Genomic DNA, 24,383 nt, shown 5'->3' on the forward strand with positions numbered 1-24,383 from the left:
CGGAGTCGAACCACAAAGGGTTCTACCACCTATTACTAAGACTCCGCTGTCTGTCCGTCAGTCCGTCTGTCATAGGGCTTTACCTCCTGAACCATAATAGATAGACACTTGGATGTATTAAAGAGTATGTAACAACCTACGAACGACTATAACAATAAATACTGAAAATAAAAAAAGTTAAAAATAAATGGGGTCACCAATTCGCCTTACAATAAATTGCTATTTTTTGCTTTATCTATTTAAACGTAATAAGTAGATAGTTCAAATTTTCACAATGTACCTATTTATTTCAATGCCTGCTATAATAACAAACACTAAAAATAAAAAAATATGGAAATGTTGGTGGTACGGAACCCTCACTGTGCGGTTTCGACTTGCACTTGACCAATTTTTATTTCTGGAAAGGATTTGGTGAAGGTTAAATATAATGATGGGTCGTTCTTTGTGAATTACTTTGTAAGTGAAATCTAACAGCGATATAGGTCTGGTATTTACGACACCATTACTGTAACTGCCGTATTTATTTCTGCTTTACAGAAGCAAACTTCGAAGACGGCTGCTTTTTTATAATATAGGAGTAGCAGACGAGTATGCAGTCCACCTGATGGACATCTGTAATCAACAATAGGATTATATATTTCTACCTGAGGTCGGCCACAGATGCGCTGCTACCCCTGAGGACTAAGCTGGAACGCCTCGGAAAAGTATTTCTCCCTTGCCACACCCTTCAAAACGGAACACAGGAGCGCTTAACACTGCTGTTATAAGGCAGATATAGCTGTGACGATGGTGCCGCCGGAGTCAAACCACAAAGGGTCAACCACCTTCAAAATGCTTTATGTTATGTAAGCAAACCAGCATGTAATCCATTTGAGTAAGTGCCAACTGCTCTTCTTAACATTTATAAACACCCCGGATAGGATTGGAACACTACCTGAGGTCGGCCACAGATGCGTTGCTGCCTCTGAATAATAAGTATGTCTGTCTTACTACAAACTTCAAACTAAAACACACGTATTTATGAGTTCTGTGATTACCAGAAATAGGTGTTTCGGTAGTAAGTCTGTAGTAAAACTACAAATTATTCCACCATCTTTCGAATTCTGGCTTAGGACTGGTTTAGACAAATGTGGTGAAGCTATATGAGGTGTCGAAATTAATTCTTTCATTCATTCATTTCATGACATAGATTTTAAATAAAATATCTAAATTCTTTAACATTTGCCAAGACAATATTAATATATCTTCCAATCATCGTTGATATAAAATACTCGCATTCTCCCATTCTATTTCATATTTTGTTACATATTGCTAAAAAAACACATTATATGAAAAGTTGTCAGGTATATTTAAATAAAAGACTTCATGAAAAACAAATTTTATTCGGCGCTGAAACACAGCAAAGTCGTGCATACAATGAACACGTATTTATAATTTGGTACTTTGAAACTTCAGTGTTGATACCATTATGTACATTGGAATATATTTTATACAGTTATATACAAAAAATACACAGAGTTATGAAATACGTCACGTAACTTAGCAGTATTTTATACAAAATTGTCTAGACTAGAATAAAAACATTAGTAGCTTTCGATTCACTAACATTTACTTTTGGACCCTAAAAGTAAACTTATAATACTACCTATTTATATTATACATATCTCTAATGCTATGTATGGTGTTGAAGTTACTACCAATAAAATGCAATATGCTGAAATCATCTAGTTTTTGCGTCTCGGCTCAAAAGACGCAAAGACTAGCAAATAATTATTCTAAAAACTACATTACATCTTATGTATAACTATTTTAATAAAATTACAATATATATTATTGTTACATTTTTTCTTCTTATAATTACATATTTACGAACTCGATGTAGACTTCGGCGTAATTACTTGTAATTTTGTAGATCTGTAGAAGGAACGAGGATCAACGAAATTACCTGAAAAAAGTTTTCATAATTATGTATAAAAATGTTTCTGCGAACTCGTATATTCATAAATCTTGAGCATTACTTATAATCTTAAGATGTTGGTAATATACTTAATTTTTTGTAAAGAACATTAGGATATTTCCTCGTTTTAACTTAAGCGCTTAACATAGCAATTAGCAATGACAATTAATGTAACTTCAATGTCTGTCTTCGTGTCATTAAACATTTAATTCAATGCGCAATGTAAAAGAGTTAAAACATGAGCGCCAGTGAGCTAATATATTAACAACAGTTAATGTCGCGACAATCGTCGACTCTCGCTGGCTGTCGCTGGCGATGGTCGGCAACAGTCCGCGGTCATTACTGGCGACGGCGAGCGACAGTCGGCGAAGGCCGACGACAGTCGCTGCTGGTTGTTGGCGACTGGCTGCGACAGTCGATGACGGCTGTCAGCGTGAGCTATCGCTTGTATTTTAGCTCCCTTAGCTTGTGTCGAATAGTATTATTATCAGTTATTATTATCGTATATATAAAATTCTCGTGTAACAATGTTAGTTACCGTACTCCTCCGAAACGGCTTTACCGATTATCACCAATTTTTATATGCATATTCAGTAGGTATTAGAATCGGCTACCATCTATTTGTCATACCCCTAAGTGATAACGGTTGTTCACCCTTACTATTTTTTTTATTTATATGGCAACACAACGTTTGCCGGATCAGCTAGTTATTGTATAACTTTTTACTGGATTTAAAGCTCTTTTTTAGCTAAATAAATTTTTATTCCTTGTATTACGTTGGTTGTTTCATATTACTTTATTTTTAAGTGATTCTACTGTAAACAAACATTACAAAGTTTTTCAAAGGGAATTTACAGCATTCAGGTTTTTGTGAGCAAAAAGAGCTTTTCATCTTCATATCCATTATGAATGCATAAGATAATTAAAAAACAAGAACGAATAACATGCCGAGTATTCATATTTCATTTTAGCGGTGTACCGGAGTTTTTTTTGGGTTTCATTTCAAAGGTACGTTTGATTTATCATTCTTGTATTTTTATTCATTAGTTCCTATTCATTAGTGTATATTTTATGATCTATGCATTTTAAATGTTAACTTAGTTTAGTTGTCCGACAGGGAAATTCCATACAACAGAACATACTTATATTTAAAAAGTAGTTTTCATTTTATATAGTGCAAAAGGTTCCGGTGGCTATTGCATGTGTTTTATGGAGATGGATAAAGTTTTCTTATTTTGCAAAATGACCTATTTCTTTCTAATTAATATGATATAATATCTCTTTGCATACATATATTGCTGTATAAGTTATTTGTTTTACCTATCTCTACGAGAACCTACTTTGTTGCCGCCAGGAACAATGTAATAAATGACGTGTCATACTGTAGGACTACCATGAGTTTACAAAAGTATTACTCGCTAGCGACTGCGTAAAATAAATGTATGAAAAATTGTACAGCGCCTCTGGTGGTTACTCGTAGAACTAAAATCCGTAGTGACGTAACTCGATACGTAAAAAACCTATCGAAATCAAATCGCTAGCGAATGTCATTATGATCTATTGCCATACAAATTCGGTCCCATGAGTCATTAATTTGACAGACGTTGTCAAGAAATACCGTAACGATAGTAGTTATGTTATTCACTAGCAAAATGACAATAGTTTTCTATTTACCATTTCTATAGTGGCATTTCTATGCCAACTCATGGTAATGCTACTGTACTTTAAGCGGTAAACATAAGTAATAAAACTATGTCCTAACATGCCAGGTTACTAAAATTACTAAAGAAGATCTATAAAACTGATTAGATATTAACAAGTTATCAACACAGCCTATCCAAATTGAAATGAACAGGAAAGTCCCCTTCAGATAAATTGGTAGTTCACAAAACTTTCCGAAGTTGGAATATTTCTGTAATTGCTTTGAGGGAATTTATTAAAAGATCCCGTCTTATGACAAGGAATAAACATGAAGTTGTTTCGAGAACTATTGAGTTCAGTGATCAGAATCTTCACTTTCGTGTTTATCAAAATTTCTCATGGCCAAGTCCTAAAGGAAAATAAATACGATTTTACAATTTATACACCGATTTTGCACATTGGGCATTGGATTTTGTGGACATTGTGTGCGGGTATTTCATCCATATGCTCATAGATTAGTAAAGATACTTCGCCACCTTGAAATTGAATGAAGCCACAAATGGCTTATTATAGTGAGTTCTTTTTTGAATTCTTGACAAACAAAAACATTTTTAGAGAAAAATTACGAATAAAGAACTAATACTGCGTAATTTACAATTACAATGTACAATTTACATAATAAGTAAATAAATAATTATTTCAAATATTTTAGGGACATTTTAGCACGGAGACGTGGCAAAACTGTTTTACGCAACTATTTCAATTCTCAAAACTGGATACATTTTCTTGTTAGGAGTGAATAATCTTTACTAATCTATACATATGCTAATAATAAACAAATTGATAAATGTAAAGTCTCATCGGCCACCATATTTGTACGTGTCAAATACTGACATGTATTTCGTCACTGTTCCTATTTATGAGGTTGCTTCATCATCAAACAATGTTATAATATTCATAGTCTTGCCTTATTCGCAGATTGACACTTTCGACGATTTATTACTATTAGTAGCTAGCGTGGTGCTGTTACTGAATGCAAATTTCTTGGACCCTTTTTGACTTTAAGTTACATAACATCATGACCTTAAAATAAACCTAATTTTATTTAATATCGTTCTAGTATTAGCAGTAGCTGTACCATTTTAAGTCATTTTGGTTGCACTTTTGGCGTAGGTTTTTATTGAAAAAACATTAACAAAATAAGGCATTAATTAAGGCATTTAATTTTGTTATTAAAATTTTCGTCAGTAATTGTATTACTTATAAATAGGCAGGGAATTGAGAATCTATTGTGTCTTTGAAATATTGCTTGCGAATAGAACTGGCATAAGATTGTTACTGAGATCAAAGGGAATGCTAATGTTTAAGGCTTCGCCACCAAAATTGTTATTGAATATATTTGACGAGGGTTGTTTGTTTACCTGGCTGAAGCTACATTATACTCTCCTCCACCACCCTGAGCAGGGCGGGGATCTGTCGTTATAGCGGCCCGGTGACCTGTAAGGAAATAATTGTTTACATAGTTCTTCTTAAAGGCAAGAAACAGGCAAATCGACTGTTAATTGTAAAAGTTGACGCTACAAAGCTACGCGCACCTTAATGAACTTTTATCTATAAGTCAGCTCAATGGCAATTAACATGGAGGCGGAGTGCGACGATTAATTTGATTGAAAATTGCGAAAATAATGTCAAGACAATAAGTTTGCGTTTTGTCTACGAGCCTTTCCTAGTGCTCACGCGCTTGCGCCCATTTCAGGCTCTAAGGCATTTTTCTTGTCATGCGGGGTTACACCCGTGTGTGTGGCTCTCCCGCATTCATGGATCACCCGCGTGCGTGGCTTACCCGCGTGGGTGGCTCCCCCGTATGCGTGAATTAACCCGCTCTTCATGTCGCATGCGTGATATTCTCTCTCCCAAATGTAGCTTTCGTGATAATTATGAAACGAGAGGGTAAATGACACGCACGCGAGCAGACCCTCACTCGGGCAGTAACCCGCGTGATCGGAATAAGGTTCTAATACTTCCATCTCACTATCCCTGCCAGATAAATAGCCTATGTTACTTCCTGCAAAGGCCTCTAGTTTTGTTAGAGCAAGTACAATCGAAAACTAACCTAAATACATCGAAAAAAGAGGGATATATATAAGACCGTGTCTCTCGTATTTCAAAATATGAGTTTAGGATAGTGCACTAATTATTTTTAATATGCAAGAACAGCTACAAATATTGAGTTACAAATTTAAATTTGAAATAAACTTGATACCGAATGTAAAGTTCACACACTTTATACACGTGAATATAAAATAAAATAATATTGTGTCTTTATTATAAAGCAAAAAGTATATTAAGGGATGAATTATCTTTTCAAGCTTGCTAAAATAATTCACAAATATTGTTTTACGGGCTGCCGATACGCGCTCGATCATCCAATATTTAGTTTATATTTTGCCTTAAATTAATCAAGTATTTTGTGCCTTACTTCAAAAAGCAAATGTGGTAAGCTACGGCAATCCACGAACTTCTCATCGAACGTCTAATTGATCTTATGTAAAGCCTCGCCTACGATAATCGGTCTCATTAACATTCACATACATATTAATAGGTATAAAAAATTATTACCTATTAGGAGACAATTGGTAACTTCATCTATGGAGAGTTACAGAGGCGTTGCTGCCCTTGTTGGAACATCTGTTTCATGAAAAAAATCAGCTTTGACAGACAGACAAAGTGACGGACACATGAGTCTTATAATTCGACATTTCATTACAGATCCCTAAAACTATTATGAATTAACTAATGCATTGTATATAACAATTATAATTAGTATATACAACAAAAAAGTTATACAGATAAGGACAGTTCACATGAGTTACGTTACGTTGCGTACATACAGCGGTAATGTGATGTGTGAAGCGACACAACAGGTGCTATGTGAGATTGTATGCTTGTTAGGACTGTTCACGTTTCAACATCGACACTAACTTAGACGGTGGTTAATTATGAGCCACATGAGCTAATGCCGTCTGCTCTGACTCGATCCGAAATTCGAACACGACGTGCATGTTGTGATAGTGCGAGTGTACGTACTACGTGCATCGCGCGGAACGATCTGTAAAATGTATTCGTATGAATTTTCAACAGTCATATTATTTTAGACTATATTATCGCGGAATTCAAACATTTTAATATATAACGGGTCACGATACGCGGTTATTCAATTTCTTTTGCCGATATATCGATCCAGTTGCATGGATCGTGGTCACGGCGAAACTGCGGTGATGAAGAAAAAGCTTTGACAAGTACTTGTGGTAGACTAATCTATCTACCCTAATTCTACTATTGAAATTTTTTTTAGGTTCCATATTAAAACACACAGCACTAATTCTATCTTTATGCACCGAACAATGCGCTATATGTGATTTTCATAAACTAACCTACTAGCAAATAAAAAGGCACAGACGGCATGTGTGAATCAGCCGTCCGAGCAGCCCAGACGCAGGGGGGCAAACTGAAAATCAGAGCCATGACGCAGTTTACCTGCACGTGGCACATGCTGAGTTTGTCCCTTTTCGTGGTCGTTGCAACACATATTATTGTAATAATTGATGGTACATTTTATTGTCCTTTAGTTGTCGTTTTCTTTTTTTTCTTTTGTTTTATGTTATTTTTATTTTGTGTCTCTCTCTATTATAGTATTTCATTTGTGTTGCAATTATCCGAATAAATGTTTCTTTCTTTCTTTCTTTCTAACCACTGGGGCGTTAGAGCCAACTTAAACCATCTTCTCTGTTGAAGTTCTAAGGGTGTTTTTTGATCTCTATTGCTTCTCTTACTAAACGTAGGAAGTAATGACTCTCATTGGAGACCTGAGGCTTATGCAATTCTATTCAGTGATCAGTCCCCCAGATTTCTTCGAATTCTTTTGACTAAGCTGATATGTTCATCTATATGTTGTGATATAGGTCGTTTTATCTGCATATACGAGCTACCAAAGCTACAGTCAACCTTACGGACCTTATAGGGTCGAAATATCGGCAAAAAAAATTAAAAAACCGCGTATCACTGCTACATATTAAAAAAATTCAACAGTCAATTCTATAATGGACTATTCAACATGCCAATTATCTACGGAGCTGTGAATAAGAAATTGTCTCTTGATTTCCTCTATTGTTACTGGAATGTGCGTTGGAAGTAATAAAAAATAGCTTTAGTAAATTTGTGAACAAAATACCTTTGTAAGTATGCAAGTGATTACTTCACTGTTTTAACTTGGTTTAATATCCATGACTCAATATAGAAAGTATATTAACGTTGTATTTTAAGTGACAAGCTTAAAGGATCTTCTGACTTAGCTATATACTTGAATTTATCTTTAATTGTTGACTGTTCTTTTGCCTGACTTTATGTTTACTTTTTCTCAAATATACATTTTATCATCGGAAAACGTGAGGTAAGTTTTCCAACAAAATTATTTTTACTAACGGTGAAATAAAAGCTTAATTCGTCAGTTATATAAATACCTGAGTGGTGGGCTCTAGCTTGATGGAGAACTTGGCTGGTTCCTCTGTAGCGGAGAGCATTCGACGGGCCAGCCTCGCGAAGGTACAGCGGAACTGTCTGCTCATACTGCAATACAGTACGAAGTTCACAGACGACGTGAACAGCGCCAACACATCCATCAGGTCACCTGCGCAATGAATTATTATAAACACACGTGTCCAAAGTTATTATCCTTATCCTTACTAATATTATAAATCCGAAAGTAATTCTGTCTGCCTGTCTGTCTGTCTCTTCTTCACGCCTAAACCACTGAACCGATTTTAATGAAATTTTGTACAAAGATAGTCTGAGACCCGAGATAGAACATAGGATAGTTTTTGTCCTGTAAATCTCACGGGAACTAGTGATGGCGATCTAAGGTCGATTTATCGGAGAATCGATCTTTTGGACCAAAATAATCGATTATTTTAATCGATATTAGTGAGGATTGAAACGTAAACTATGCATTTGATCAAGTGATGATCTTTAGCAAAGTTGATGGTACGAATTTTCAGTTTTATGTATGTTAGTATCTTTTATTATTCTCTTTTAAACGCGGGCGAAGCCGCGGGCTAGAACTAGTTAAACATAAATAGAAATAGATCGGAAAATTGTAGTACTTTGGGCAGGTTTATTTCCAGGGGAATGTTTAATGTTTTAGTTGTTAGTGTAAAAAGTGACGGTGTGTCGACAGACGACCCGCGTGGAGCAGCGATCACCATACCAGTCTGACGCGCAATAGGATTCGGATTCGATTCCCGCTCAGACAGATATTGAAATTATGAATTTAGATATCACTTTTGGATCTTGGTGTTTTTGTATTTGTCTTTGTGTGTTCATAGCGCAAGAAGAAAAGTATAGTTAGAGATAGAAAGTGTATAGTTTTTTTCTTACTTTAAATTAATTTTGCAGTTCCAGTGTAAAGTAATATACTTATTACTTCTATGTGATATACTTTGTTGGTGGTGAAACTCTTCGTGGTTTAAATTGAAAGTGATACCATTGTAATTGCTTATGTTTACCTTAAAACAGCGGTGTAAATTTGCCCATAATGATCTGAAGGTCTACTCTGTACGCACAAAATCCGAAGTTTCGGGGATTTCCTGCTCCAGATTACTTACAGATGTCAAATTGACATCTGTATGAATCTGGACGGCATTTACGAAGGATGAGCGATATTAATAATTTGACAGCTAAAATCCCACTCTCTGCGGCTTTAAGCCCGTGAAATTGAATTTATATTAGCAGTTATTTCACCACATAGTTTTGGGAAAATTACTTTTCAACGGATCGAAAACTTTTTTGATGGATGAAGAGAGTTAGACCTCCTGGTTTGAAGGATGTGAACTTACTTTGTACTTTAGAATATGTGCCGAGCACAATTAATATATGTATTATCGCACATAATAAATTGTTAAGTCGACGTCGTCGTCGACGACGCCTCATCTATACCACAGTAGAAATATGGATATGTTTCCATATTTGTTATGTGTCTATACGAACCTAGACACAGCCAGCACAGATATAACATAAAATGTTTGAACATATAAAAACGCACTTGTAAATCTCAAACGGTGTGCCAATAATACTACGAGACTGGATAATTAAGAAATTTAATATTATTAATCAAGACATACCGTTTTCTAATTATCAATTGAAACAAAGACAAGAACATTCAAATTGAAGCTGAATGAAATCTACATTATTACGATTATAAATTTAGGTATTAAATATCTTAGGACTTAAATTAAGACTTAACTTTCATCAAGATTCACAGACACATTACCACTCAAAGACGGATTAATCTTAGCCGTATATGTGGGAGAATGCTTCATTTCATATATATAAATATTCCGTTTTTAAAATCACATGATATTAATTTCGAACTACCGCTCCGTATTAACAATTGGCTACCCGTATCATGGTATAAAAAAGGGGCGCGCAACTGTCAACAGATCAGAAGTTGTCTAATAGTGGGCACGGCACGGTGGTGCTCTGAACTGTTTGGTGTTTGCTTGGGTGTTATTGTTACTATGGTGGCATTAACGCTTATTCATTTAATTATTTTAACTATATTTTTATAAATATTGGTTAAATTAGTTGAATCGAAATACCATTGTAGATCTACCTACCGGCGCGCCCACATCAGAATCGGGATAGGATACGCCCTTTTATTACGTAATAGTTTTAAAGTAACGGTAACAGAAGATAATCAACCGCGTGTATAGGAAGTGTTCAACTGAAGAATTTATCGTGGCTGTACTCCTGACGACAGTTTGGGACGCGCAATGGAGGCGATATTGACAAGGCCTTCGACATTGGAGGAGCTGTGTGTGAAACACATGATGAAACCGGTTGCGTGAGTAACGTGTACGGTTTGTCTAAATATTGTAATAATTTTATGTGCATTATTTTAGCAAGCGTGTGAAAGCAACCGCAAGCTTGGGTACCGCAAGCTTGGGTATGAAAATTGAGGAGGTGGAAGGTGGTTAGCATCGTCCATGTTAACCGTCTACGTAATTAAGACTCATTGGCGCCGAGACTCATTGGCGAACGATTGGCGTTCCGGTATGATCAAACCAATGGTTTTTATATTTTCGATTGTTAAACTTGCTATTTTTTTGCTTTTTGAAAGTTATTAAAGATTATAAGAATCACTAATATGAAAATGTTTGGTTATGCGCGAAAAAAATAACAATCATACGTGTAGGTACCGACATTTTTTTAGAAATGTTTTTAAAATTTCGAGTAATTTCAACTATGCTTTTCACAGTTTCGTTGCTTATAGCAACTCATTAAGAGGCGATGCTTACTTATGCTAAATAAGTAGATGAATAGCGATCATATTCTTTTAAATTATTACGCTGCAAAAAAAAATATTTTAAGATTGTGAATACAAGTTCTGATATCTTTTGTATGTATTCGTTGTAATGCATTTAACATTCGTAATAAACTTCCAGTCTTAAAATAAAACTAGTCACAATGAAGATTATTTTTGAAGTAAAAGGTTTGATAAATCAGGTAGCATACTTTTTGCCATCGCAATTCCATGGCCCGTGAATATCGTAAGTTTTATTTCTAGTTTCACCTGGAACACCGTGATAGCTATCGGTGATGGCTTTATTATTATTGCAAATGTATAGGTTACATTTGTATTGTGCTCATTGAAACCCTCAACCAGTGCTTGTCATATTTAATAGGATGCTATCTAATAATATTTACCTAGCACTTGTTCCCAGAATCTGTTAAAGCTGCTTATTGGGGGGTTTTGTAACGACACTTGACTTGTGATGTCGACGTGGACGAAACTTGAATGAAAATGTAACATTTAGATTCTGGTGGTTATAATTTACGAATATACATGGAGGTAAAGCTGAAGAAAAGGAGTTTGATAGTGTTCGCATTGTAACCCCAACGGTGTTTTGGACTAGGTAAAAAAAGATTTATAAGTCAAAGTCAGGTTCGGACGAGCAATTGTACTTCACTGCATAGTCTCTTCAATGATAATGTTGACATGTAGTACACCGCCAGTCGTCAGCCTTGTGTCACGTATATTCAGAGCTAAAAACCTCGAATTCAAATAATTTAAAACAATATCCAACCTACTTATAGCGCCCCCTACCGGTAAATGTCATTATCGTTTTTCGTGCAGCCTGTGTACATTTATGATTTTTCAAAATAAGAAATAAAATAAGTAATTTATCGTAAAAATTGTTAATTTATAACAAATATTTCAATTAATAATTTATAAAAGACGTAGGTGTGATATATTGTGCAGAAAAGTTACAATGGAAAATAAAGAATTTTGACGAAATTATTCTGAAGACTTGTACTAGGCGGCCATTACGAATGCCGTCGCAAATTGAAAATGTATTATTTTCATTTATTAAAGATAAGATGATAATCTTATATATTAATGAGGAATGACAAGGTAAATTTTTACATATATTTTTTTCCAAGCAAAGGATTTTTAGATTACCATATTATTCTGTAGCAAGGAATTTGACGTCTTATGTTCATTAACTAAGCTTGTCACCTATTTAGGTGATCTCGCTTATATAAATCCTTATATAAATCTCGCTTATATAAAGCTATGAACATAGAAATAAGGTGCTATTTAGCCCCGTGCTTGGGTACTAACCCGTTTATACTGAGTATTTACTCACATAAAAGAATCTACTATTGAGTAGAATATACCTAATGGGTATTCACCCGTTCAAATAAGGTTATGACCCTTACATATTGGATATTTACGTACATAACAAGAAATAGGGTGCTATTTAGCCCCATTCATGGGTACTAACCTGTTTATATTGAGTATTTACTCACATAAAATAATCTACTATTGAGTAGAATATACCTAATGGATATTCATCCGTTCAAATAGGGGACCCTTACATATTGGATATTTACCTATATAACAACTATAACAAGATACTACTATTAAGTAGACGGATACAACGGATATTCACCCATTCTAATAGGGTATTATGTCCTTCACATTGGGTAAATAACCCATATAACAAAATACTAATAATCAGTAGATAGACACAACTATTACCATCGAGTGGGTGTAATGATTTTAATGAATGAACATTTTATTGAAGAATCATTCAGATTAATAATGTACATGATACAGGATATAGAGATGACAATTTATATCCTTTTGTAATACTCTAGAAGAACCTAAATTTGTATTAACCATTCATAAGAATTTGGTATCTAGGTAGATCAGCATATTAAAGAGTAATTTACTAAAGGAACTATCTATCTATCTAGATGGTGATAGATAGACTAAAGGAAAAAATAGTTTAAAGGAAGAACACTAGTCTCTAGGAAACTGTGGGACGGATAACACATGATTAGACTTTAAAAGTTGCACAAGTCGCAGTTACTATTGTAGCTGTAAAGAGTCAAAAGCCATGCCACATCAGGCGAATGCTTACTGCTCTCGAGCATTTGACATGATTGTTTCTTAATAATTTTAAATTATTTGCCTTTATAAAGATAATTTGCTATCAATTATCTTATTACTGGTGCTGGTCATTTATTATGTATAATAAATAATAAGAAGAAATTTCATAGTATAAGTACTGGAACAAATGATCGGAAAAATGGTTTAAGAAACAATGATTGTTCAATTCATATATATATAGTACAATATTTTATAATTACAAATATAACGAAGATATTTACACTTCATCCTATGATAAACTTCATCCAAAAGTTTGAGATACTCATACCAAATAGGGTCATTATCTGACTTACAACAAGCCTCATGCACAAATACCTGTGTCACAGAAAGGCTTGATCGAAGTTTCCTTTGGAATAAATCTTCAATCACAACAGATTTTTAGGTGAGTGGTTAATAATGTGGTCGATTATAATTATAATTTTAAAGACCAGTTGTAACAAATAACTATTGACCCAAGCTTTGCAAGTGGTTAGCTTTAAGAGTCTATTTGTATAAACACTTAAACTCATTATTCTCAAGGAATGAAGATTTTGTCAAAATATACTCGGTATGTGTGTAGAAAGACTTCTCACATCAGTGGTAACATATTGTTTACTCTTAACCAATTTTTTACAATATTTTTACTTTACCAACACCTGATGATGGTGATGTTGGTTTATATTGAATATCTTGGTCCTAATCTTGAGCTTTAAATAAAGCCTGGCATTCCACTCACTACTTACTATTGTTTTCAAGAATGCATATTTGGATAGGTACTAATTCATGATTACCTTAAACAGTGTTTACATGTCTATGGTTAAATGGAAATTCTATGCATTTCAAGTTCTTTCCTTTGGTTTGAGCAGAACACTATATTTATGTTCTTACTAACCTTTTAAAAGATACAAGACCATACATAACTGATTAAGATCTAGGGACATTGTGTCAGTTATATATTTATATAACATAGTTCCTATTTGAAATGTCATAATAATGGACAAGGAACAATAACGACACTTAGTAATTTAGGATCATAGACATAATAAGCTATATCATTCTTTAGGATTTATTGGTTACTTAAAAGATAATTGGAAATAATACAACTGTTAAGGTTGTTCATTGTATTATACAAGCAATAAATAAATAAAAAATCAAATTGCTTTACCATTAGATAAAAGATTAAAAATCAACACAAGGGTGAAATAAAAAAAAAAATAAAAATAAAAAATATATATATAAAAATAACATTAAAAAATAAAAATTATAATAAATGCAAAGATATGTATATATTTATAACAATTTTAATAATGTTTATCAAAATACTATCCCTCTTACAGATAGATATAATTACAGGTGGTAGTTGTCATATTATTTTTATTATCGGGACACAATCAGTTATGTAACATATGGTCATTATTCTCGGTATTTTTGTTATTTGATTTAAATAACAAATCCGATCAACTATTTAAAGTTAAATGCAGCGTTACTTGTGCTTAAAGATATTTTTTCAATAATCATCTTCAACACGGTGAAACCCTAATACGTGTAGGCAACTCCACAGTTATTTCATATAGAAACAGCATGGTGTTTAATACCCACATTTAACCGTAATATCAAGGCACATATTGGATTTATTGAATACCCAAAAAATGTTTTTATTTCCCTAATACATTCAATAATTTCAGAATGAATTTGCTATCACTAAATCAAGATTATACATTGCGAATTAACACTTTGAAGGTTTTTAAATAGATTTATTTACTAGGAAACCTACAAGAAGTATGACTTACATGTCATGACTAAGGTTATACTATTTAAATGGAAATATTCATTTTATTTCTAATAAAATAATTGTTGTTAAAGATTATCTCTGAACGGTTGGGGAGTTTGTGGTAGTACCAGACTGGTCCAGACAGTCCTAAAAAATAGTATTAAAATAATAATAATAATAATAATAATAAATAAATAAACCTTTCATTTTGGAAGGGTTGCATTTTGTGTCTCATATGAATTTAAAAAAAAAAAAAAAAAAAGATCTAAATCCATTTGTTTTTCGTCAACGCTTTACCCTGTATGTTACTCGCTTCCTCGAGGAGCGTTTCGTTTCTATACACGAATCAAGATTTTGTTGCTCTACAAGCAATGTTAGACGCAATAATGAAAACGTGATGCTGGTGCTTATAATATTTTGGCCTAAACAGTGTAAATAACTAGATCTATCTGTAGACTGCTTACAATATTCTTTTCATTTTGATATATATATAACTAGAATTATTTTTGTTCTTAAAATGCATATTTAGGTTTTCTATCCTCCATATCCCAAGTATGCTATTACTTGGGATAGTTACATCTGATGTATAAATATTTTTAGCGAGTTAAGTGTAAAACATTATATATTATTTAATGGAGATGAAGAAAAAATACTATTTACTTTTTTTGGTTATTGTAATTACTCATATAGTAAAAAAAAAAAAAAAAAAATATAAGTAATATATATATATAAGTAATATATATATATAAGTAATATATATATATAAGTAATATATATATAAGTAATATATAAAAACAATAGATATCGTATATTTTATGACGTTCACTTGGTGTAAGCCCGTGAATGCCATTATTACTACCGATTCGCCTACATCTGAGTCGAGACTTCTAAAAAGTATACATAAACATAATAATAACATTATTGTATATTAACCAAATTGCTTGTCGGAAGATATTGTATATTAAATTGCCACATGAATTTAAACCTTACTATAACCAGTGTTCAAACAATCTAGTATTACCATTATTTCATAGTAATCATAGTATTTGTCCAATTTGGCCTAGTAACACTTGAGAGTTGCAAGAATAAGTTTATTTCTTTTATGTAATCTCATAATACAGTGACCTCCCAGACGACAGTTTCTAGATTTTATCAACCACGGAGGATGATGGCATTGATATTCATTTTTTACAATACATACCATTAGAGAGCACGCATTACCACGCTGCTACGCTGACGTCTAAACATATGAGTGTCAGTTAAGACCCTCTTAGAAGGATAGCTGAATGGATCAGATCTAAGTTCAATTTTGTAGTAGAGACGTTACATCAAACGTATACTTGATAACTGTAATTAATATTTAAATAGATATATTAAATTAGGAATTTTAAAAAATAATAGGATTTAAATGTTTTTGTATTTTGTTTAATAGGCTCGTTATTTTACAAATCTCTAAACATCTACATGTCAACATTATCATTGAAGAGACTATGCAGTGAAGTACAATTAGAAATTAAACGAACTTACCTAAGTGAAGTTCCAATTTCAATTGTACGAACTGCATAGTCTCGAAATGATATTATAACCCACCCACCCATACTTATGTACGATAAGTATTACCCATAATATCATCTATGTTGTAAAATAATCGAGCTAATGAACTTACATCTTGACCCCAGGATCTCTAAACTTAATGACATTTACCGGTAGGGGGCGCTATAAGTAGGTTGGATATTGTTTTAAATTATTTGAATTCGAGGTTTTTAGCTCTGAATATACGTGACACAAGGCTGACGACTGGCGGTGTACTACATGTCAACATTATCATTTCGAGACTATGCAGTTCGTACAATTGAAATTGGAACTTCACTTAGGTAAGTTCGTTTAATTTCTAATTATATACCTACTGCAAGTTCTGATAAAATTCGAAAAATCGAATACTGCAAAAAGAAAAAGAGACAAGAGTACATACACTACTGTCAAATTGGATTGTCAATTGTTCATTATTGTGTGGTAAAGACTTTGCAGCAATGCCTATCGCACAAACGAATGTAATTGTAAAATTCAAGGTAAAAGTAAAATGATATCAGGTAAATAATATAATGAAGGTAGGATGACTCCAATAACTTTTTACGTTTAATGACCTGGTTTTCGTTGTAATGTAACTGTGGACTTCAGAGTGTTATTTCGTTGGCATTTAACGTCATCACATGAACGGTACGAACTATAGCTCATGTTATGGTAAGGCAATATTATTTTAATTATTTTATTAAGAATAACGACCACGGAGTACTTGCTGCTCTGATATTTTCTTTACTGTATGTAAAGTTGACATTAAAACTGTTTTGAACGTGACAATTCACTTTATTATTATTTTCACACATTTGTGTTGTAGACATCAGGTTTTTCGGTTTGAAATTAACTTTTATTTTTTTATATTTATGCTTGTTTATTTTTATTTGTTTACAGTTCTAAATAAGAAAAGCACTCGTGCATGGTTTTGAGCAGGTCTCGAATAGTTTCTTATAAAATTCTGTCATAGTCAAATGAGCTGACTTAAAAGGCATTAATGATTTTCAAGAAATCCTGTCTGAGATAGTCAGACACATTATAACAAATTCGGTAAAGGAAGACATCGTGAAGAACTACACATCGGGGATCTTACAGGAAATATATTCTCAAGGGTATCTGGAGTCTACCCAGTGTACGTTTGTACGACGCAGAAGACTATGCCATAGATTTAAGCGAGCCAAACGAAAAGATCTGTAGATTTTACTCTCAAACCATGAACGAAACGCGGAGCTCTCTCGTTATTTCGTATATAATTATTGACTATACATATAATGTAATGTGTTTTCAGACTACGAGAACATGTGATATGGAAAGTAAACTATTTGAACATGTCAGATGACTGTGAACCCTGTGAAGCAATGACAGTATCGACAGTCAAAAATCTGGTAAAAACTTTGTGTTTCTCTTGAGTACCTGCGAACTTTGGAACGGTATGTGGATTGTAAGTTCTGTGTTATCGGGATTGTCTTGCATATCGATGATTGTCTGGCCAACAGTCACGTTTATGTTTGATAATAACCCGAGAGCCATGTGATTTGGCAATTCTTTTCAGGAAATAATCAATTATGTACGTACGTTATGTGACTTAACGAATGTTTTTGATGTCATGTGAATTGACATCAGCCATGTGATTTGGCAATTCTTTTCAGATAATAATCAATTATGTACGTAAGCTATGTGACTTAGCGAATTTATGATGTCATGTGACTTGACATTAGCCATGTGATTTGGCAATTCTTTTCAGGAAATAACCAATTATGTACGTACGCTATGTGACTTAGCGAATTTATGATGTCATGTGACTTGACATCAGCCATGTGATTTGGCAATTCTTTTCAGATAATAATCAATTACGTACGTAAGCTATGTGACTTAGCGAATTTATGATGTCATGTGACTTGACATTAGCCATGTGATTTGGCAATTCTTTTCAGGAAATAATCAATTATGTACGTACGCTATGTGACTTAGCGAATTTATGATGTCATGTGACTTGACATCAGCCATGTGATTTGGCAATTCTTTTCAGATAATAATCAATTACGTACGTAAGCTATGTGACTTAGCGAATTTATGATGTCATGGGACTTGACATCAGCCATGTGATTTGGCAATTCTTTTCAGGAAATAACCAATTATGTACGTACGCTATGTGACTTAGCGAATTTATGATGTCATGTGACTTGACATCAGCCATGTGATTTGGCAATTCTTTTCAGATAATAATCAATTACGTACGTAAGCTATGTGACTTAGCGAATTTATGATGTCATGTGACTTGACATTAGCCATGTGATTTGGCAATTCTTTTCAGGAAATAATCAATTATGTACGTACGCTATGTGACTTAGCGAATTTATGATGTCATGTGACTTGACATCAGCCATGTGATTTGGCAATTCTTTTCAGATAATAATCAATTACGTACGTAAGCTATGTGACTTAGCGAATTTATGATGTCATGTGACTTGACATTAGCCATGTGATTTGGCAATTCTTTTCAGGAAATAATCAATTATGTACGTACGCTATGTGACTTAGCGAATTTATGATGTCATGTGACTTGACATCAGCCATGTGATTTGGCAATTCTTTTCAGATAATAATCAATTATGTACGTAAGCTATGTGACTTAGCGAATTTATGATGTCATGTGACTTGACATCAGCCATGTGATTTGGCAATTCTTTTCAGATAATAATCAATTATGTACGTAAGCTATGTGACTTAGCGAATTTATGATGTCATGTGACTTGACATCAGCCATGTGATTTGGCAGTTCTTTTCATGTGACACGACCATTTATTTACACTATTAGACACCGGTTATGGGGTTAACCAATTAAAGTTACGTGTTTTGTGTACCATGAGATTTGGCTTCTGTGGTTAAAATTGAGACTATATTATCCGCGAATCTAAAGTAGTCCACTTCTTTAATATTATTGAATTTGATTTTTTTAAACTTTTGTTCGCGAGCCGTAACGGCTGCTCGTCAGAATGGCCGTGTGGGAGAATGCTTCATTTCATATATATAAATATTCCGTTTTTAAAATCACATGATATTAATTTCGAACTACCGCTCCGTATTAACAATTGGCTACCCGTATCATGGTATAAAAAAGGGGCGCGCAACTGTCAACAGATCAGAAGTTGTCGAATAGTGGGCACGGCACGGTGGTGCTCTGAACTGTTTGGTGTTTTGCTTGGGTGTTATTGTTACTATGGTGGCATTAACGCTTATTCATTTAATTATTTTAACTATATTTTTATAAATATTGGTTAAATTAGTTGAATCGAAATACCATTGTAGATCTACCTACCGGCGCGCCCACATATATGAGACGTACACAGAAATAAACAAATATTTACAATGTGAGAAGTAAATAGAAAATCAAGTCGTTGTGGTTTTTATGTAAACTCACCTAAGGACCCGTTTGATCTCATTACATTAAAGGGTTCCAATGAGACCTCTCGAGAAATGTGAATTTATTTATCTAACGTTACCCGAAAAATGTTCAAATGAAACTTTATGATCAAACAATAATTTACCGTTTTATTAAATGTAGGCAAATATTTTACGTTTTATCCAAAATAATATCGTTTTAGTCGTCAACCCATTTTTTTCCGGTGCTGGTCTCCTTTCAGGGTGAAAGTGACCTTTCAGGGACTAAGGCCATATTATAAATAAACGCTTTTTACACTCACAGCCCCACACTAGAATTCCCTGTATTGTGGGTGCTATGGACACACACAGAGACAAATACACAAACACCCAGACCCTGAGGCAGAAATCTAAACTCATCGTTTAGAAATCTGTCTGGCCGGGGATCCAACCCGGGATCCTCTGCGCGTCAGTCCGGCATGGTGACCACTCCGCCACGCGGGTCGCTAAATATTCCACTACGCTAGCCAAGTTCGAATTCGTAGTCGTTCACATACATATGATTTTTTTTTTATAAAATAACTCTTTACGTACAAGGCTTTTTACATAGGTTTGTAAAGATCTCATTATGTCTTTTTTTTCACATTTAGTTCATTATTAAATACGTACGTAATTTAAAAAATAAGATGTGTATGTCTGGGGTTCGAACCTCAAACTGCCAGGTCTCATCGTCATAATCATTATCATCAACCCGCTGTCCCACTGCTGGGCACGGATCTTCTCTCAGAACGAGAAAGATTATGCCGTAGTCCACCGCGCTGGCCAATTGCGAATTGGTAGACTTCACATACCCTTGAAAACATTTTTTGTAAGATCTATTACTTCTTCTTACTTATTTATAGTAGATACTGTACTGCGGTTTACGAGAGGAAATTACTCATATATAATAAACCCGATAATATTGGGACAGTTTACGGATTTCGAATTCATAGTTTTTCGGAAAGCTCGATAATAATCCGATCTTTTCTTTGTCCAAATAGCTCTAATGGTCCGCTTAGGTCTAATCCAAATAGCTCAAATCGTGAGCTAGACCTTACCAGTAATAACGTATCACGTAGGATTTTATTATCTTTCAAATTCATTACCTTTTAGACTTTTGTTCTATCTAGAAAGTCATATTATTTCTGTAACATCATCTTCATTAGATTTTATTCGCCTAATGCTAAGCTTGTGTTTTCTTCCTTTGCATAATTGATGCTGGAATAGGGCGAATTCGAAAAGCTTAAAAACTTTTGAGAAGTTTGCGGATAACTCCTTGTGTTTATTCACACACATATACGACCACAACACAAGGCAGCAATAAAATGGGAGCAAACTGTGGTTACATTGTGGTTGTTGGTGCTTACGTTGTGGTAAATATAGAGGCATTCGTTCGATACAAAGCGGCCGGCCTCTCATTCACAGTGTCCGTTGTAATTGAGTTGTGGTTGCGATGTGGCCAGTGATGCCCACACTGTTGATTAGGACGGCAAACATGTGCAAAGGACCTGTCCACGTAGTTGTGTTATATGTGAAAACGAGCTTTTGCCCGCGGCTTCGCTCGCGTTACGAAGTAATAATTTCATCCCCTATTTTACCCCCTTGGGGGTAGAATTGATCAAAATTCTTTCTTAGCGGATGCCTACGTCATAACATCTACCTGCATGCCAATTTTCAGCCCGATCCGTCCAGTGGTTTGGGCTGTGCGTTGATAGATCACTATGTCAGTCAGTCACCTTTGAGTTATATACGAGTATATTTAGATAATCCTAGGCATGTAGGTTTCCTCGAGATTGTCCTGTAATACGACCAGAAAAGAGTTACGGTACCTTTTCCTGTCGTAATGACAACTAAAAGTGTGCTTCCGGCGATCTCGCACCACCCAGCCAGTCATCCAGGGAAAGACAATAGTATGAGTGACCGCATCCTGAACTCCTTTACACAGCACTACAAAAGTTCCACATAATCCAATGGTGAACCTATATCACTGAACAAACTTTAAAGGTTCCCCTCTCAAAAAAAGTTTCCTCACGATGTTTTCCTTTGTCATTAGTGCAAATTATAATTAATTTTAATATTGACCCAAGCATGAAAAGTCGATTTAATACCACGCTATCACTAATTATATGCTGATTGCTTATTAAATGTCCCGCGGTCGTTCCCTGAAATTCAGCAATATTGCATTGAGGTTACGATAATTAACTCGAAACCAAAGCTAATAACTAAATGGCAAAGATCAATTCACTATATATTTGTATAATACGTATATTGAGGTAATTAGGACTAGGCACTATTGTTTTATATACATGTATATTTAGATCAGTAATCATATTGAATACTGTTTGGTAATTAATAAGACAATGCGAATAATATACAATGACATAGTACATAATTGCTTCATTTAATTAATCAGTAATGATTTGGCGATACCATAGTTGTATTTTTAATAATATAGAACTTTATGGTAAGTTGCTACTGCCGCCCATGAACATTTGTGATCAAACCTAGATAATATTTAATTCCTAACTGAGATCAGACAGAAATGCGATGCTACTGCTAAGGACTAATTTGAAATGCCTTGGATGCCTCCCTTACCACATCCTTAAAATTTGCTGTTATTAATAGTTGTTTCTGTGTTATTATACCAAGAGCTGAGCCACGTCTAAATTGTAAGCAGACCTATTTCGACATTTCATGTAAGATAGCAACATCCTTACTAATATTATAAATCCGAAAGTAACTCTGTCTGTCTGTCTGTCTGTCTGTCTGTCTGTCTGGTTGTCTCTTCTTCACGCCTAAACCACTGAACCGATTTTAATGAAATTTTGTACAAAGATAGTCTGAGACCCGAGAACGGACATAGGATAGTTTTTATCCCGGAAATCCCACGGGAACTAGGGATAGCGATCTAAGATCTATCTAATCCGATCTAATCGGAGAATCGATCTTTTGGACCAAAAAAAATCGATTATTTTAATCGATATTAGTAAGGTATGAATCGTAAACTACGCATTTGATCAAGTGATGATCTTTAGCAAAGTTTTTGTCCATGAGCCCACGAATGTTCCAGAGTTGGTACGACCAATTTTCGCCAGATGGTGCCACTATCGTTCCAATGAAGGTACGAAATTTCAGTTTTATGTATGTTCGTATATTATATTATTTTCTTTTAAACGCGGGCGAAGCCGCGGGCAAAAACTAGTTTCATATATTTTATCAATCCTTTCTTGGAATCATTCCCTTCCTTTTATTTTACCGGGGTCATGACATGAATTTTCGGTGAGCCCGCTTCTGTATAAATGAGCCATGGGATTAGTGGCTTGGATTAGGCCGAAATCACACGTCACCTCGATTCGTGTTGGTATTTTTTGCTACGATATACATATGTAATACTACATGCAATGTTATAAAAATAATATCATGATTCGCCGTTTATTTTAGCGTGATGCTCGGTAGAGTTAAAAAAAGAAATAATTGTTATGATTTAGTTTCAAATCTATTTTGGCTTAGCGTAAAAGCATTTTATGTAAAATTTTAGGAAAGGATCCTGTGAAAACAAATATATTCATATTATTACAAGAATATTAAAATATAAAATTATATAACTCTATTAAACAAACATTTCATCGTTGCTTATTTCTATCTATGTCTATAAATATAAAAGTAAAGGAATTTTCAATAAGTAAACTATAACATGATATTAACAAATAACTGAAACGGTGTCAATTAAGGTTCATAGACAATATGTATGTACCTATGTTTAGCTTATTTTTTATAATATAGGAGTAGCAGACGAGCATGCCGTCCACCTGATGGTAAGTGGCTACTGCCGCCCATGGACATCTGTAATCAACCCCAGATAGGATTAGATATTCCTACCAGAGATCGGCCACAGATGCGCCGATACCCCTGAGGACTAAGCTGGAACGCCTCGGAAAAGTCTGCCTCCCTCACTGCCGTTTTATAACCCTTCTAAACGGAACACAGCAGCGCCAAACACTGATGTTATTAGGTAGAAATAGGTGTGGCGGTAGTGTCGCCGGAGTCGAACCACAAAGGCTTCAAAACGCTTGTTTATAGCACTTAACACTTAATTAATGAAAGGTGGTACAGCCTTCGTTATTCCACTCTACACTAACCATACCTGTTTCTACCTAATGACAATGCTGTTATACGCTGCTGTGTTTTAGTTTAAAGGTGTGTAAGACTAACCGCTGGTAGCTAGTACCTGTGGCCAACCTTGGTAGGGATCAAAATCCTATGCGTGGCCCACATTATCACCGTGGGCAGTAAACCCTTTGAGAATTTCCTCGGTAAGAAGAGACACGTCGTTCAGTATTTAGAACTGGTCGAAATACTGATTATAAATAAAAGGAGTAAATTCAAAATTTAAAAGGTTGACGTTTCTGTCATAACACACATTGTACGGACAGTCGGTATTTGGATTTCGTCACGGGACGTGTATAATTATATAGTTTATTACGGGGGTCCTGTGGACCTATTTGGGAGTCGCGAGTGTGTGTGCATCA

General features: G+C 34.4%; 1 protein-coding gene and 1 long non-coding RNA gene across 3 annotated transcripts in view; one reads left to right on the forward strand and one right to left on the reverse strand.

The window, feature by feature from the left end:
* Positions 1 to 1,366: 1,366 nt before the first annotated feature.
* Positions 1,367 to 24,383, reverse strand: part of NGR-A13 (neuropeptide receptor A13) — a 76,147-nt gene continuing 53,130 nt past the window's right edge. The window contains exons 4-6 of one of the 2 annotated variants that reach the window (XM_073087637.1): positions 8,119 to 8,285; positions 5,020 to 5,095; positions 1,367 to 1,945 (exon numbers count right to left, since the gene is read on the reverse strand). In XM_073087637.1, the coding sequence (XP_072943738.1) occupies positions 5,078 to 5,095; positions 8,119 to 8,285 (185 nt within the window). In that variant the 3' untranslated portion in view covers positions 1,367 to 1,945; positions 5,020 to 5,077. Of the gene's footprint in view, positions 1,946 to 5,019; positions 5,096 to 6,198; positions 6,287 to 8,118; positions 8,286 to 24,383 lie in introns of those variants that run through there. The other variant, XM_073087636.1, reaches the window with a different exon arrangement.
* On the forward strand, positions 9,962 to 10,835 carry LOC140753196 (uncharacterized). The gene is made up of 2 exons (XR_012103548.1): positions 9,962 to 10,144; positions 10,260 to 10,835. It is a non-coding gene; the product is annotated as an uncharacterized LOC140753196 (long non-coding RNA).

This window comes from Epargyreus clarus, unplaced genomic scaffold (genome assembly GCF_041222505.1).
Source record: "Epargyreus clarus isolate Ecla_fem2 unplaced genomic scaffold, WU_Ecla_fem_2.2 ptg000026l, whole genome shotgun sequence".
NCBI classification, from domain to species: Eukaryota; Metazoa; Arthropoda; class Insecta; order Lepidoptera; family Hesperiidae; genus Epargyreus; species Epargyreus clarus.